Source organism: Pelophylax lessonae (assembly GCF_965119305.1).
Source record: "Pelophylax lessonae genome assembly, chromosome: 12".
NCBI lineage: Eukaryota > Metazoa > Chordata > Amphibia > Anura > Ranidae > Pelophylax > Pelophylax lessonae.
Genome location: NC_138779.1, coordinates 32,861,393 through 32,878,390, shown reverse-complemented (window position 1 = coordinate 32,878,390; position 16,998 = coordinate 32,861,393). Strand labels below are relative to the sequence as shown.

At 46.3% G+C, this 16,998-nt stretch overlaps 1 protein-coding gene across 1 annotated transcript in view; it reads left to right on the top strand.

Moving 5' to 3' along the window:
• The first annotated feature begins 12,758 nt into the window (after positions 1–12,758).
• The window catches only part of MASP2 (MBL associated serine protease 2), a 98,043-nt gene continuing 93,803 nt past the window's right edge, over positions 12,759–16,998 (top strand). The window contains exon 1 of the mRNA XM_082274524.1: positions 12,759–12,854. Coding sequence (XP_082130650.1) covers positions 12,790–12,854 — 65 coding nt within the window. The 5' untranslated portion in view covers positions 12,759–12,789. The remainder of the gene's footprint in view (positions 12,855–16,998) is intronic.

Here is a 16,998-nt window from a genome sequence, read left to right as displayed (position 1 = left end):
CCTTGGGATGTTTAAAGCTTGGGAAATCTTTTTGTATCCAAATCCGGCTTTAAACTTCTCCACAACAGTATCTCGGACCTGCCTGGTGTGTTCCTTGTTCTTCATGATGCTCTCTGTGCTTTAACCACTTGCTGACTGCCTAACGCCGATCTACGTCGGCAGTCAGCCCCTCACAGGCAAAGTGACGTAGGGCTACGTCACTAGCTTGTGAGGGTCTAGGGAGCGAGCGCGCGCCCCCGGAGGCGCGCTCCCGCGTGGTCACGGACCCCCCCGCGCGTGTGACCGGCGGACCCGATGTCCGCCGGTCACTCGGCGATCGGCGGGGGAGAGGGAGAATGTCAGGCAGCTTGTGTAAACAAGCCACCTGTCATTCTCCTTGCTGTTAGGATACTGATCACTCGGATCTAGTATGTAGATCCGTTGATCAGTGTCCATACAGCTCAAGCCCCAGCCAATCACAGTAGAAAGCACGCCCCTAGGGATACACACAGCCCCTCCCTCCCAAATAAAGTTAACCCCTTCACTACCAGTGGATTTTTACAGTAACAGTGCATATATATAGCACTGATTACTGTAGAAATGTCACTGGTAACCCCAAAAGTGTCAAAAATGTCAGTCAAGGGTCCGATCTGTCCGCCCCAATGTCGCAGTACCGCAAAAAAAATCGCAGATCGCCGCCATTACACGTTAAAAAAAAAAACAACAAAAATGACAGAAATCTTTCCCTTTGTTAGTAAACGCGATAACTTTTGCGCAAACCAATCAAAATACGCTTTTTGCGATTTTTTTTACCAAACATAGGTAGCATAAAACAAATTGGCCGAAAAAGTAAAAAAATTTTGATTTTTAAATTTTTTTTTTGGGGAATTTCATATAAAAAAATGTGAAAAATATTGCTATTTTTGCAAAATTGACGCTCTTTTTTTGTTTATAGCGCGTGATCAAAAAATCGCACAGGTGATCAAATACCACCAAAAGAAAGCTCTGTTTGTGGGAAAAAAAGGACGCCAAATTCGTTTAGGTACAGCGTCGCACGACCGCGCAATTGTCCGTTAAAGTCACGCAGTGCCGAATCGCAAAATACCCCCTGGTCGGAATGGGGGTAAAATCTTCCGGGGCTTAAGTGGTTAAACGGACCTCTGAGGCTATCACAGTGAAGGTGCATTTATACAGAGAATTGATTACACACAGGTGGATTCTATTTATCATCATTAGTCATTTAGGTCAACATTGGATCATTCAGAGATCCTCACTGAACTTCTGGAGAGAGTTTGCTGCACTGAAAGTAAAGGGGCTGAATAATTTTGCACGCCCAATTTTTCAGTTTTTTATTTGTTAACAAAGTTTGAAATATCCAATAAATTCCGTTCCACTTCATGATTGTATCCCACTTGTTGTTGATTCTTCACAAAAAATTACAGTTTTATATCTTTATGTTTGAAAACTGAAATGTGGCAAAAGTTCTAGGGGGCCGAATACTTTTGCAAGGCACTGTATATGAGGCCATTAGTGAGATTCTGAAAAAGAGGAAGATAGATCTGAAAAAAGTGGTCTCAGTCACCACAGATGGTGCCCCTGCCATGGTAGGAAAGGAGAGAGGAGCTGTGGCAAGACTGATAAAGGGCAACCCTGACCTTATTGCTTACCACTGCATCATTCACCAGACTGTCCCGTGTGTCATTCTATCAGGAAAGTTTGCAGAAATCGTGGACACATTGATGAAACTCATCAACTTCCTCAGGGTATCCTCATCCCATCAACATTGTTTACTAAGAGAGTTTCTTAAAGAAGTTGAGTCAAATGCAAATGATCTTTTACTTCTCAACAATGTTAGGTGGTTGAGTAAAGGCAGATCCATTCAAACTGAAATAGCAGCTTTCTTAGTACAACTCAAAAGCCGGAAAGCAAAACAGTTTTCACTGTTTTTACAAGATAAGAACACAATGGATAATATTGCTTTCCTAGTGGACATAACATCACACCTTAATTAACTCAATTTAAAGCTCCAGGGCAAGAACAAAGAAAACTGGATTTGTTTAGGGAAGATCTTCAAGGAAAGAGGGATGTTTCTCCTTTTGTTGATTTCATAGATAAACTGAATGGAAACTTCAGTAAAAGGTTTGACAGCTTCAGTCTTGGACAGCATATTGTCCTGCTCATCCACAATCCATTCCTCATTAACCACTTCCGCACTGCTCACTAGAGCTCTACTGCGGCAAAGTGGCTCGATAACGTCTGGTGACGTAGACCTACGTCGCCAGACATTCCCCTCTCTCGGCGGCGCGCGCGCGTTGCCAGAGGCTCGCTCCCGCTCTATTCAGTCACAGCGGGAGTCGGGCCTGGTGAGGAGCAGCGGCGGTTGCCGCTGCTCTTCCCCGATCGTCTGGGAATCGAGTCTGGAGATCTGCCCGCTTGTGAAAACAAAGCGGGCGGATCTCCTAAGTGACAGGCAGGGTCAGATTGCAGGGTTCAGCATAGCTGAACCCTCGATCTGTCCTTGTGTCACATAGTCACCTCCCCCCTACACACGTCAGTAAGCACCAGGCATACATTAACCCCTCCCTCTCCAATAAAATTAACCCCTTCCCTGCCAGTGTCATTTTTACAGTAACAGTGCATATGTATAGCACTGATTACTGCAGTAATGTCACTGGTAACCTCAAAAGTGTCAAAAATGTCAGTCAAGGGTCCGATCTGTCCCGCAAAAAAATTGCAGATCGCCGCCATTACTCGTTAAAAAAAAAAAGCACCAAAAACAACAGAAATCTTTCCCTTAGTAAACGCAATAACTTTTGCGCAAACCAATCAAAATACGCTTATTACGATTTTTTTTTTACCAAAAATATGTAGCAGAAAACAAATTGGCCTAAAATGATAAAAAATTTTGATTTTTACATTTTTTTGGGGGGGAATTTCATATAAAAAAATGTGAAAAATATTGTTATTTTTTCAAAATTGTCGCTCTTTTTTTGTTTATAGCGCAAAAAGTAAAAATCGCACAGGTGATCAAATACCACCAAAAGAAAGCTCTATTTGTGGGAAAAAAAGGACGTAAATTTAGTTTGGGTACAGGGTTGCATAACTGTGCAATTGTCAGTTAAAGTCGCACAGCGCCGAATCGCAAAAAGTGGCCCAGACGTAAGACAGCAAAATCCTCCGGTGGTAAAGTGGTTAAAGATGTCAGAGTGTTTTCAAAGGAGGTTATGCAGACCTTCAAGTGGGCACATGAGGGATCTCTACAGACAGAACGTATTGATCTGCAAATAAATGTTGCACTAAGAGCACTTTGTAGGAACTGATCCTGCTCACTTCTAGCTACAGACTGTGCCTGAGACTGATTTCTCTTGTCTAATCAAGGTAGCACTACAAACCTTGACCATGTTTGGATCGACGTACAGCTGTGAGTCAGCTTTCTTCACTATGAACATTATTAAAACCAAGTATTGTTCCAGGCTCAAATAACAACAAAGAGCAGAGCCGCTCAGGTGTCAGTTCAATAGCTGGTGCTGGTCAGATCCGCCATCCAAGCAATAGAAAATCCAAGAAAGTAGACCGCACTCAGGAAATGTAAGATGAAAACAATCAAAACTCCTTTATTCTTCTTCGGTACAGCAGACAGACAGTACAATGCACATAACAGACATGTCGGGTTGACGCGTTTCACAAATTAGATCGCTTACTCATAACCACACACTGAGGTGTGTGGTTATGTGTAAGCGATCTAATTCGTGAAACGCGTCAACCCGACACGTCTGTTATGTGCATTGTACTGTCTGTCTGCTGTACCGAAGAAGAATAAAGGAGTTTTGATTGTTTTCATCTTACATTTCCTGAGTGCGGTCTACTTTCTTGGATTTTCTATTGTTCCAGGCTCACCAATGAGCACCTACATACGTGCATGAGAATGGCAGTAACTCAATTTAAGCTAAGATTCAAACTACCGGCAGGACAAACAAAAGCCCATTTTTCTCACTAGACAGGGAAGGATTTTGGGTGGTAAAAACAATGTAAAATAAAACTGAGGATAATTTGTGCACTTTTTCAAATTGACACCTTGTTTAAGTTAGAAGGTGCAATTTTATTTTACTTGAAAAATGGATGGGTTTTATTAGAGTTATTGATTTGTTTCCATGTTGTTTCTGTTAAGGATAGTTGCTTGTATTCCATACAAAGACAAGAGCAAATGTAAAGCTATCCTAGTTCCAACTGTAGCCCCGCCCCCTGGGGAGTGGCTAAGTGTAGATATTTCCTCCTCACTTCAGTTGCCCTGAACGTTGTCCAACCCACTTGACACTATAAGTTCTGTCATTTTAAATGATTGAAAACGACACCAATTGGCAATAAAGAATTAGGTTTACTAATCTTTAGCGTAAATTTTAGAAAATAATGCACAAACAGTATCAATAGAGCAATTAAAGCAGGAGCATTAATGACAAAGTAGATCCTGAATCCTCAACCTATAACTGGATAGGGTTCAGCACTCAGGATCAAAGAACAATTCTAACATGTATATATGGATATATATACTAAAGGATTAAATATTTGCTAATCCTGTCAATACACTATTTCTCAAGTGTAATGCGAGAGTGACCACAACTCAATATTTGACAGTGTTTAAAGAATAACTCTATCCTTAATAACTTCTTAGCAGTTCTAATAAGTCTGCACCAATCTAACTATCAGAGTGCACTATGTATAGTATTACACTAGATTGCAAGATTCTCCTGGATGAGTGAGGCCTCACTAGTCTTCGCCAGCAAGGGTAGCCTCAGCCAATCCAAAGAAAGTATTTGTAATCCACAGTAAAGGTGATTGATTAACTGTAATCCCCATGGTAATAAGCAGCAATTGTAATCCAAACAGGAAGGGAGAAAATAGATTCTGGTATTCCACAGTTGGCAGTCAATCTAGCACTGGGAGGGAGGGGCTCCACCAGGCACTTTGCGGAACCACAGTGTCCTGTGGCGACCGTTAGAATTTCTCTAGCATTCGGGGCATGCATGCCCCTTCGTCACGCATGCCTTGACGAAGGGGCACGCATGCCCCGAACGCTAGAACCGCCTAGCTTCCGCTGGATGTGATGAGGGAGAAGCTGTGATGCTGACAGGACACCAGGAAGTGCCAGAAGCCACTGACACAGCCAGGACCCAGGGCTGTCTACACCTATCCTGCCTCCCCTGCAGCGGATCGGATGACTTGCTGTAAAGCCTGCTCTCCTATCACTCATGTGAGTGCTTTACCTTTTATGCCAATAAAGGATTGTTTTAATACTACACTCAGGTGGCGCTTTGTATCTATATACACCTGAAACATGTATCATTATTGTGTTTTTTTTATTATCATTTTTTGATTCTCTATATCTGTTTTTATATCTATTTTTTACATTTGTTTTTATAATTCTCCCCTCACACTGTGGGTTTAATAGCGCTGGTCCAGCATCTGTTATATATTTCTGTATTCTACTTAAGAGAACTGGGTTTTTTTCTTTATGTCAGTGGCTCCTCATTCAAGACACGAGTACTTTATTGTCCCCATTTGAGGGGGCAACCAGAATGGTGAGCTGTTATTATGTAGCATCAGCATCACTATTCTTAGGGCCCTTTCACACACGGAGTCCGTCAGGCGGACTCCGTTTTTCTCAACGGGGGATCGATCTGCCGATCCCCCGCTGGGCAGGAGGTTGACAGCTGTGTCTCTGCGCTGTGTGCGGAGACACAGCTGTCAAGTCCCCATGCATCTCTATGGGGGAATCGGATAGGAACGGACCGTCTGTCCGTTCTCATCCGATCCCATCCAATCCGATCCGCTGGATGGAAAATAGGGTTTCCATCCATCCAGATTTGACAGATCAGATGTCAGCGGACATGTCTCCGCTGACATCCGATGCCCCATAGAGATGCATGGGGCGTCCGTTCAGATCCGCCAAAAAAAACTGACAGGCGGATCTGAACGGTCCACCTGTGTGAAAGGGGCCTTAGAGTGTTTTTGCTGGAGAAAACACTGCATGAGATAATAGATAGGGTATGTGGAGCATCAGAAACAAAGAGGAAAACTTACTGGTGTCTCTAGATTCAAGCCCTGTGAGCAGTGGCGGCCCGTGCATAGGGGGCGCCAGGGCGCCACCCCCCCAAAAAAAAAAAGGAAAAAAAAAAGACAAAAAGAACAATAAAGTTCGGGGAAAAAAAAATCGGTTCGCCGGCCTGACCGGCCTATGTGGTGGCTAAAGGGGGGGTGGGGTTTACGACCCAGAAGAGGCGCCGATTGGCTGCCTTCTAGGGGCGTAACCTGGGCGCAGGAAAGAGCGCTTGGCCACCCCCACCTTCGTGATATCCTGGCTGTGATTGGTCCAGTCTCCAGCCTGGACCAATCATCATCCAGGACATCGCTGACGTCGCAATGGGGGCGGTGCCGGTGCGTGCGTCAGTCACTCCCCATCACCGCCGCTCAGAGAAGAGGAGAGGCTGTACGCCGGTTCCGCCGCAGAGGAGAGGCCGAGACGAGGGAGAAGGACCCGCCGCAGAAGAGGACGAAGTATCGAGGAGGGAAGGAGCCGCCGCTGGGAGCCGAGCCGCCGCCAGGTAAGTTTGAAGGGAGCACGCACGCTGGTCTCTGCATTGATTGGGGGACAATGCTGTGGGCACTCTGCAATCATTGGGGTACAATGCTGTGGGTACTCTGCAATCATTGGGATACAATGCTGTGGGCACTCTGCACTAACTGGGGTACAATGCTGTGGCACTCTGCAATCATTGGGGTACAATGCTGTGGGCACTCTGCAATAATTGGGGTACAATGCTGTGGCGCTCTGCAATCATTGGGGTACAATGCTGTGGCGCTCTGCAATCATTGGGGGACAATGCTGTGGCGCTCTGCAATCATTGGGGTACAATGCTGTGGCGCTCTGCAATCATTGGGGGACAATGCTGTGGCGCTCTGAAATCATTGGGGGACAATGCTGTGGCACTCTGCAATCATTGGGGTACAATGCTGTGGGCACTCTGCAATCATTGGGGTACAATTCTGTGGCACTCTGCAATCATTGGGGTACAATGCTGTGACACTCTGCAATCATTGGGGTACAATGCTGTGGGCACTCTGCAATAATTGGGGTACAATGCTGTGGTGCTCTGCAATCATTGGGGTACAATGCTGTGGGCACTCTGCAATCATTGGGGGACAATGCTGTGGCGCTCTGCAATCATTGAGGGACAATGCTGTGGCGCTCTGCAATCATTGGGGTACAATGCTGTGGCGCTCTGCAATCATTGGGGGACAATGCTGTGGCGCTCTGCAATCATTGGGGGACAATGCTGTGGCACTCTGCAATCATTGGGGTACAATGCTGTGGCGCTCTGCAATCATTGGGGGACAATGCTGTGGGCACTCTGCAATCATTGGGGTACAATGCTGTGGCACTCGGCAATCATTGGGGTACAATGCTGTGGCACTCTGCAATCATTGGGGTACAATGCTGTGGCGCTCTGCAGTGATTGGGGACAATGCTGTGGCACTCTGCAATCATTGGGGTACAATGCTGTGGCGCTCTGCAGTGATTGGGGACAATGCTGTGGCACTCTGCAATCATTGGGGGACAATGCTGTGGCGCTCTGCAATCATTGGGGTACAATGCTGTGGCGCTCTGCAATCATTGGGGGACAATGCTGTGGCGCTCTGCAATCATTGGGGGACAATGCTGTGGCACTCTGCAATCATTGGGGTACAATACTGTGGCACTCTGCAATCATTGGGGTACAATGCTGTGGGCACTCTGCAATCATTGGGGTACAATGCTGTGGGCACTCTGCAATAATTGGGGTACAATGTTGTGGCGCTCTGCAATCATTGGGGTACAATGCTGTGGGCACTCTGCAATCATTGGGGGACAATGCTGTGGCGCTCTGCAATCATTGGGGTACAATGCTGTGGGCACTCTGCAATCATTGGGGGACAATGCTGTGGCGCTCTGCAATCATTGGGGGACAATGCTGTGGCGCTCTGCAATCATTGGGGTACAATGCTGTGGCGCTCTGCAATCATTGGGGGACAATGCTGTGGCGCTCTGCAATCATTGGGGGACAATGCTGTGGCACTCTGCAATCATTGGGGTACAATACTGTGGCACTCTGCAATCATTGGGGTACAATGCTGTGGGCACTCTGCAATCATTGGGGTACAATGCTGTGCCGCTCTGCAATCATTGGGGGACAATGCTGTGGCACTCTGCAATCATTGGGGGACAATGCTGTGGCGCTCTGCAATCATTGGGGGACAATGCTGTGGGCACTCTGCAATCATTGGGGTACAATGCTGTGGCACTCGGCAATCATTGGGGTACAATGCTGTGGCACTCTGCAATCATTTAGGTACAATGCTGTGGCGCTCTGCAGTGATTGGGGACAATGCTGTGGCACTCTGCAATCATTGGGGTACAATGCTGTGGCGCTCTGCAGTGATTGGGGACAATGCTGTGGCACTCTGCAATCATTGGGGACAATGCTGTGGCGCTCTGCAGTGATTGGGGACAATGCTGTGGCGCTCTGCAGTGATTGGGGACAATGCTGTGGCGCTCTGCATTGAAAGGGGCTCGCACGCTGAACTCTGCATTGATGGGGGCACGGAACAGTGTTCATTGAATTGATGGGGGCACGGAACAGTGTTCATTGCATTGAAGGGGGCACAGCACAGTTGCATTGAAGGGGGCATGCATGCTGAACTCTGCATTGTGGGGGCACAACACAGTGTTCATTGCATTGAAGGGGGCACAGCACAGTGTTTATTGCATTGAAGGAGGCACAGCACATTGTTCATTGCATTGAAGGGGGCACAGCACAGTTGCATTGAAGGGGGCATGCACGCTGAACTCTGCATTGTGGGGGCACAGCACAGTGTTCATTGCATTGAAGGGGGCACAGCACAGTGTTTATTGCATTGAAGGGGGCACAGCACATTGTTCATTGCATTGAAAGGGGCACAGCACAGTTGCATTGAAGGCTGCATACACGCTGAACTCTGCATTGTGGGGGCACAGCACAGTGTTCATTGCATTGAAGGGGGCACAGCACAGTGTTTATTGCATTGAAGGGGGCACAGCACATTGTTCATTGCATTGAAGAGGGCATAGCACAGTGTTCATTGCATTGAAGGGGGCACAGCACAATGTTCATTGCATTGAAGGGGGCACGCACGCTGAACTCTGCATTAAAGGGGGCACGCACGCTGGTCTCTGCATTGAAAGGGGGCATGTACGCTGGTCACTGCATTGAAAGGGGGCATGTACGCTGGTCTCTGCATTGAAAGGGGGCATATACCATCTCCTGTACCATGACCTGTGACATGCCTATACCATATCTGTGCCATGCCTATACCATCTCCTGTACCATCACCTTTGCCATGCCTGTACCATCACCTATGCCATGCCTTTACCATCACCTGTGCCATGCCTGTACCATGACTTCAAAGTCACGCAATTTTTTACTGCTTTTTTTGACGCGAAGCAATACCTATTACATTTTTCTTTTTGCGCCCCCCCAAAAATTTTGAGCATCAGCCGCCACTGCCTGTGAGGCAACAGCAGGCACTGGAAGAGCATAAGGAAGAGGAGGAGTATAATTGCTGTTGCAGCACTGAGGAGGAGGAGAACATCAGGCAGGCTTCCAAGGGTGGGTTTTATCCCTCACTGACCCCTGCAATTGTTCATGGTTGGAAGAGATAGCTGAGGACAATATTGTCCTCAACAATCCTGAGTACTCAGGTTTCTCTGCCTCTCGTAATTTGTGGCGGATGGGCTATTTCATGCTCCAGTGCTTGTGAAAGAACCCCAGAACTTTGGGTAGGAAGGGAAGGAGCCATTGCTGTTTGTCCACCCTCCTGGAACCATATTCCAAGGGGATGATTGCAGAGCTTACACTGCCCTTGCAGAGGGAGCAAAAACCACATAGAGTACTTGCTGCAGAGGAAACTGTTAATCTCCTTTCCAGAGACTGGCATTACTCTGTTTCACAGATAACGTGGCTTGGAACCTCTTGTTGATGAAAGGAGGAGTACTGATGGCAATGTCAGCCTAAAAAATTCTTCTGTACCCAGTACCCATCGCTGTCTGCTTCAAGCAGCTATGGGAAATAGCTGAATTTTATGGTGGCTGATTACATGGGGTCAAAAGTAAAAACTCTTTCAATGAATCTTGGGTAACAAGGTGGAACCACCTGCCAGAGCTTGCCCAGTAATCAATCAACTGCTGGGCTGCTCTGCTCCCAGTGTACTTTGCGAACATACATGTAGCAGGGGGGAAGGCTTTGTTACAGAAAAGGTACAGATTAAATTTTTTTATTGCGGCCCCAAAATATTACAGACTACTTTATTAATCCCAAAGGGAAATTGGGATATTGTTTTAAATTATAGCCTAATGCTCTCCTTTTGACACTGCAGGCCTGAAATAAATACCAATTACTGGCACCATCGCCATCTCCTGCCCCTCATGAGCACACCCTGCTACCAATACCACTTCCCTATGCCCAGTAAAGGCGGCCCCAGGAGTCGGGGGGGGGGGCCTCTTCCACTGCCTGTAAAAGTGATCCAGTGGCTGTATAGCTACTAGGTTCACTTTTACATTGTAGAGAAGTGCTGGCTGCAAAGAACATTACCAGGATAAGCTACAGTCATGATCCTGGTATAGAATAAAGCAAAATCCCACAGCGCAAACCAGTGAAGTACGGTGGGGATCGAAAGTTTGGGCACCCCAGGTAAAATTTTTATTAATGTGCATAAAGAAGCCAAGGAAAGATGGAAAAATCTCCAAAAGGCATCAAATTACAGATTAGACATTCTTATATGTTAACAAAAGTTAGATTATATTTCCATCATTGACACTTTCAAAATTACAGAAAACAAAAAAATGGCATCTGCAAAAGTTTGGGCACCCTGCAGAATTTATAGCATGCACTGCCCCCTTTGCAAGGCTGAGTCCTGCCAGTGTCATGGATTGTTCTCAATCATCGTCTGGGAAGACCAGGTGATGTCAATCTCAAAGGAGTGATCGCGGGTGCCCAGCGGCAATCGCGGCCGCTTGCCACGCAGATCAGCTTCCCCTCTCACGAATCGGCCTATGGATACGGCGATTTGTGCAGCCGAGCCAGCCTGCCGCAGTATATCTGCAGCTGGCTGTCAGCAAGTAGTTTAAAAGTCATCAACTACAGTATTTGTAGCTGCTGACTTTTAATTATTTTGCCCAGGCTGGAAATCTGCTTTAGGCAGTGACATGGTCTGACTTATGCACTTCAGATGCTCAGTTTACAACATTGGTTGTCACTAAGACTGGGAGTGAGGACACAATTGGAAATAACAAATAAGGAGCTGACTCTTACTCACTTTCTACAAAGCCATTAGAGTGCCCTTTATCATAAAATATGCCCATCAGTGTGACTCTTAACATAAAATAAGGGTCACGCTGATGGGAAAATTTTATGCTAAGGGGCGCGCTGATGGGCATATTTATGCTGTGGGACACACTGATGTGCATATTTTATGTTAAGGGGAACTCTGATGGGCACAATTTATGTTAAGGGGGCACACTGATGGGGACAACTGATGTAAGGGGGCACTCTGACGGGAATGCCTGATGTAAGGTGGCACTGTGATGGGGACACCTTATGTAAAGAAGCACTGTGATGGGGACACCTGATCTAAGGGGGCACTCTGATGGGAATGCCTGACGTAAGGTGGCACTGTGATGGGGAAAACTGTTGTAAAGGAGCACTGTGATGGGGACATCTGATGTAAGGGGGCACTCTGACGGGAATGCCTGATGTAAGGTGGCACTGTGGTGGGGACACCCGATGTAAAAGAGTACTGCCATGGGGACACCTGATGTAAAGGAGCACTGTCATGGGGACACCTGATGTGAAGGAGTACTGTCATGGGGACACCTGCCGTAAGGGGGCACTCTGACGGGAATACCTGACGCAAGGTGGCACTGTGATGGGGACAACTGATGTAAAAGAGCACTGTAATGGGGATACCTGATGTAGGGGGCACGCTGATGGGAATGCCTGACGTAAGGTGGCACTCTGATGGGGACAACTGATGTAAAGAAGCACTGTGATGGGGGACATATGATATAGGGGGCACTCTGACGGGAATGCCTGATGTAAGGTGGCACTGTCATGGGGACACCTGATGTAAAGGAGTACTGTGATGGGGACACCTGATGTAGGGGGCACTCTGATGGGAATGCCTGATGTAAGGTGGCACTGTCATGGGGACACCTGATGTAAAGGAGTACTGTGATGGGGACACCTGATGTAGGGGGCACTCTGACGGGAATGCCTGATGTAAGGTGGCACTGTCATGGGGACAACTGATGTAAAGGAGTACTGTGATGGGAACACCTGATGTAGGGGGCACTCTGACGGGAATGCCTGATGTAAGGTGGCAGTGTCATGGGGACACCTGACGTAAAGCAGTACTATGATGGGCACAGACCTGAGATTCGGACCTCAGCCCAAAGAAAATTGTAGCGACCGGACCTCCTTGAATTTTAATTCATTACCCCTGATTTAAAGGTTTATTTTTGCCTTTCTCTGGATCAACTGTGTATAGGGTTCTATATATGGAGGTTCTCCATTTTTTTTTTTTTATTTGTTGAACTATGCAACTACCTTTATACACTGGAATTCATGAAAGTGCACACACTTCTCGGATTTGTCGCCACAGGCATATAGGTAAACATAGGAAGCCCTATTCCAAACAAAGGGTCACTGGCCTCCTGAGATTGTGACACTGACCAAAGGTACAATGAAAGCAAACAGCCAGAGGCAACAGAAAGCAGAGGAGCAAAATCGGAGAGCAGACAACATGAGGTGAGTTCATTTCCACAACCTTATAGGAAACCAATACACAGGCTGGGATGAGTGGCCACATTCTTATCTGCTCTAGATGAGTGCCTCAAGGTACTGAAGCCATCTTGGCTAGTTCCTGCTGTACCGGCTAAGATTCCAACCGTGTATGGCCAACCTTAGACTTTAGATTTTGCTCCGACATCCCCCGATCTGTAACACATCTTCTGACCTTGTTTGTCTGTTGGCTGCCCTGACCATCAGCCTGTTTATCTTCACTTTTACCATGACTATTACCATGCATTTAAAAGGATATTTACTAAAGAGATAAGACTACAATTCTAGCACTTTACAAAAGTCTGGTTCCGCCACATCCAGAGTATGCTGTCCAGTTCTGGTCACCAGTCCACAGGAAGGATGTGCTGGAACTGGAGAAAAGTCCAGAGAAGGATAACAAAGCTAATAAGGGAGGTGGGGGACCTCATCTATCAGAAGTGGCTAGAGTCAATAAATGTATTCTCCCTGGAGAAGAGACGTTTAAGAATATGTATACCCAACACTTCATATTCCTGATATGTGCCTGCTGTACCATGTCCTGTTCTCTTTGTATTGCTTCCTTTGTGTGAAATCCCTGGTGTTCCTGTCAGTCCCTCTGCTTTCCCATCAGAAACTGACCACACTAAGCAAGAGAGAACAGCGTGGTCAGTTCCCTAGCTGTGCTAGGAACTCAGCCTGCTCTCCTCCAATGATGAGACTTGTCCTGTGCCCCACACCCAGCCTTTCACTGGGAAGATCAGAGTGCTGCTCCCCCCAGCTCTGTATGCAACCAGGAACAGAGCGAATGTGATCACTTATAAAATAAGGGGAAAAGAGTATTTATAATACATTTTATACCTATACAAATGTTTTTACTTTCATTTCTATTTTAAACTGAATGGGATGTTTTACAAGGTGAGGGTTTCCATCACTATAAGAGGAGAAATGAATGACAAATATCTAAATAGTAATTCTATCATTGGCAAAAAACAAGACAGCCACACAGAGAAATTGGATGAGAAGTGGTTTAATGTTAAACCGCTTAAGGGTTTTTTTACTGTTAAAGTGGTACGGATGTGGAACTCACTTCTACAGTTGGTGTCAGCAAGGCGTGTCAATATTTACAAAAACGTTTAGATGGGCATCTTAGCAAATATAATATACAGGTATATGGGAATTGGTAGTGACATTATCACACACATACAGACCCACGTTGACACAGGTGGAACTGGATGGACAGGTGTTTTTATTCAACCTTACCAACTATGTAAATATGTAACTATATACCTTGATTCTGTGCTGTATTTGGTCTGCTTGCAAGCTGGCTGTCAATGTCCGGGATTTACTGATTACTGTGCTCTTCTGTGTTAGCACCATCGGCAGCTCTGGTAGCCTCAAAATCAAACTGATCCACATCCTGGTAATCAAATATCTAATCAAAATGCCGTTACTTAAACCAATGCCTCAATGTCGCTATATGCATATATTATAACAAACTATTAAAATATATAAATATTTTTTTAAAGCCTTTTATCATACATATCTGAAAATGTTTAAAAAAATTGATTTTTTTCTCCCATTTTCCTAAATGAATAAATGGCACACGGGGTAGTATTGCTGTCTGTGGCTCCACAGTGGCTCCAGCAGTTAGCTTTAGCTAAAGCTTGCATTGGTCCTAAATAATTATCAGATCCAGTTCCAGAGCTACGCCATAAATTATTACTCTGGCTGTATGTGCGCTCCATAAATGATTACTTCAGCTCCTCTTTAACGCCTAATAAGTCGATATGCAGTTTGACAGACAACGTTCTAAAATTCTTTATACTCATAGTTTTACCTACTCTTCCCTTTTACAGCAGTTTTGAACGGGGGGGAGGGGGGGTGGCGGTGGTCGTGGGGGGGGGGGGGGGCGTGTGGGGTTTAAATTTAACTGTGCTGACCAATAGGCACCAGCATTAAACCAAGTGCATTCAATACCAAAACTGGTCCGACACAGGACTATATAAATAGAAATGTGTGAGCCCTAATGTGCATTGTGTTAAGGCTGTTCATCCTTTTTGAATAGGATGCCCATGTAGCGCACAATCCCATAAGGGTCAGCTATTTAGGTTCCGAGGTTCTTTCCCAGTAGATGCTCTAACAGCCAGGCACACTGTCACGTTTACTCTTTTGGCTCAGTAATCAGTCTAGGGGGTATTCTTTTTTTGATGCTTTATTGCAAACTTGAACTTGGATGGGTGCAAAGTAACTGTGGGATATTCCAGCAATGTTAATAAATAACTTGAGAACACTAATCTTCCTCCTAAGGAATCTGAGCACAGTCCTTGCAGCAGCAAATAATGGGCTGAGCTACACTGGAACACTATACACAATGCAACTTGGGGTGCGGTTTAGGCTTTGTTGAATTGGGGTGTATATAGATTCTTGAGCATCCACCACTGGGAGTACAGGCTTGGGATGGAGCTTGTCCCAGCTCTTGCTATGGCTTGTGCAAGTGGAAGGGATCCCTATAGCCGCACATCTGTGTAGTCCCTAAGATCAACGTGAGAGTGGCAACTTTAGCCTGGTCATGACTAAGCTCCGACGGGCGGAGTGAAACATGTTGAGGTATGGCCTAGCTGGAATGCAGGCTGAGGTTGCCACTCTTATATCAATCTTAGGGACTACATGGATGTGCGCTATAGGGATCCCTTCCACTTGTACACACCATAAACAATTTCTCTTAAAGTAACACTGACTCTAATACAAGAGGGATAGCAGGAGCACACAATCACTGGGATCTTTCACGCTGGTCCATACAGATAAATGTCCTTGGATAATTAGATGCCTCCTTCCAATATCTTCTATGAGGACTTCAGACCAGATCCCCCAAAGTTCAGCAGAATAGGCTCCCCAGCTAGCATAACCAGGACCTCAATAAGCAGTAGAAAGCACAGCTGGACTGCCCAGAAGGACAGCAGCCCTTCAAGCTTGGATCTCTTCCTCTGGGACAAAAACCCCTCGGTTCCAGTTCTCAGACTATTTATGCTCCCTCCCAGCCACAATCTGGGCACTCTCCCCTAGGGATTCGCTGGGGTGGCATAAATATCATGCTGTTGGTTAGACTCTCCCAGCCCACTATCTTCCAAAACACTCCAGAATGACGATGAAACACAAAACAGACCGAAATAATCACATACAGCTCAACTGATTACAGTGGAGCTAAGAACTAAATTTACCTAACCTACCACCTATCTAGGAGGGTGCTACACTAATGCACCCCAGCGCACAGGAAACTGCACCTGACCCTTTTTTTGGGAATGCAACATATGGTAGTGCATACTGTATGTAGCACAATTCCCAGACGTTTTGCTGGATATGGGTCCCCCTGGATTACCGCTAGCAACAACAGCACATTTAAGCATGTGCTCCAAGTGTGAGCACTGAGACAATGACTAGTCCAGTATCTTTGGGATTTTTGTATTTATTTGGTAACTTGGATGGGAGAAGGGATGTGTGGGATACTCTTGGAACTAAACTAGACACATTTTGCAGAGACAATTGAATATTGCTGTTTGGCGCTGAGTTGACGCTGGCCTAATGCCTATCAACGCTGACTTGACGCTGGTTAAAGCTGGCCGGATGCCTGTTAACGCTGAATTGACTTGGGACTGCTTTCTGACTAAAGAAGTCCTTCTCAAGCTCCCCTACGCACTCCTGCTGGGGTAGCTACTTGAACACATTGCTGCACTGCTGAACGCTTCAGGGCCCGCACCGGTACCCCCTTTCTCTCTCTAATCATCAGGGCTTAGATACTGGCACCCCCTTTCTAAGCCACCACTACTGGCTAGCTGGCTCCTTAATCCCTTTGATCTTCTGGAGTGGTCCCCTCTCTCAGGCAGACCCCTGGGCAGTTTCGAGTACTCACAACACTATTTTTCCAGGAAACTTCTGCCCAGAAGCTCCACTCGGTCCACAGCACTCTGGATCCTTCCTGTAGCCCAGCTCAGCCGCCGGTCCTCTAGGCTGACCGCCCAGGACACCCTCGCTTCCTCTGACAGGAGGAGAGACAGCCATCAGCCTCCTCCTGGGACTCTGCTTCCCGCCAAAGACACGTTGTCATGTGCTCCCCTGAGGCTTATACCTAATCCCA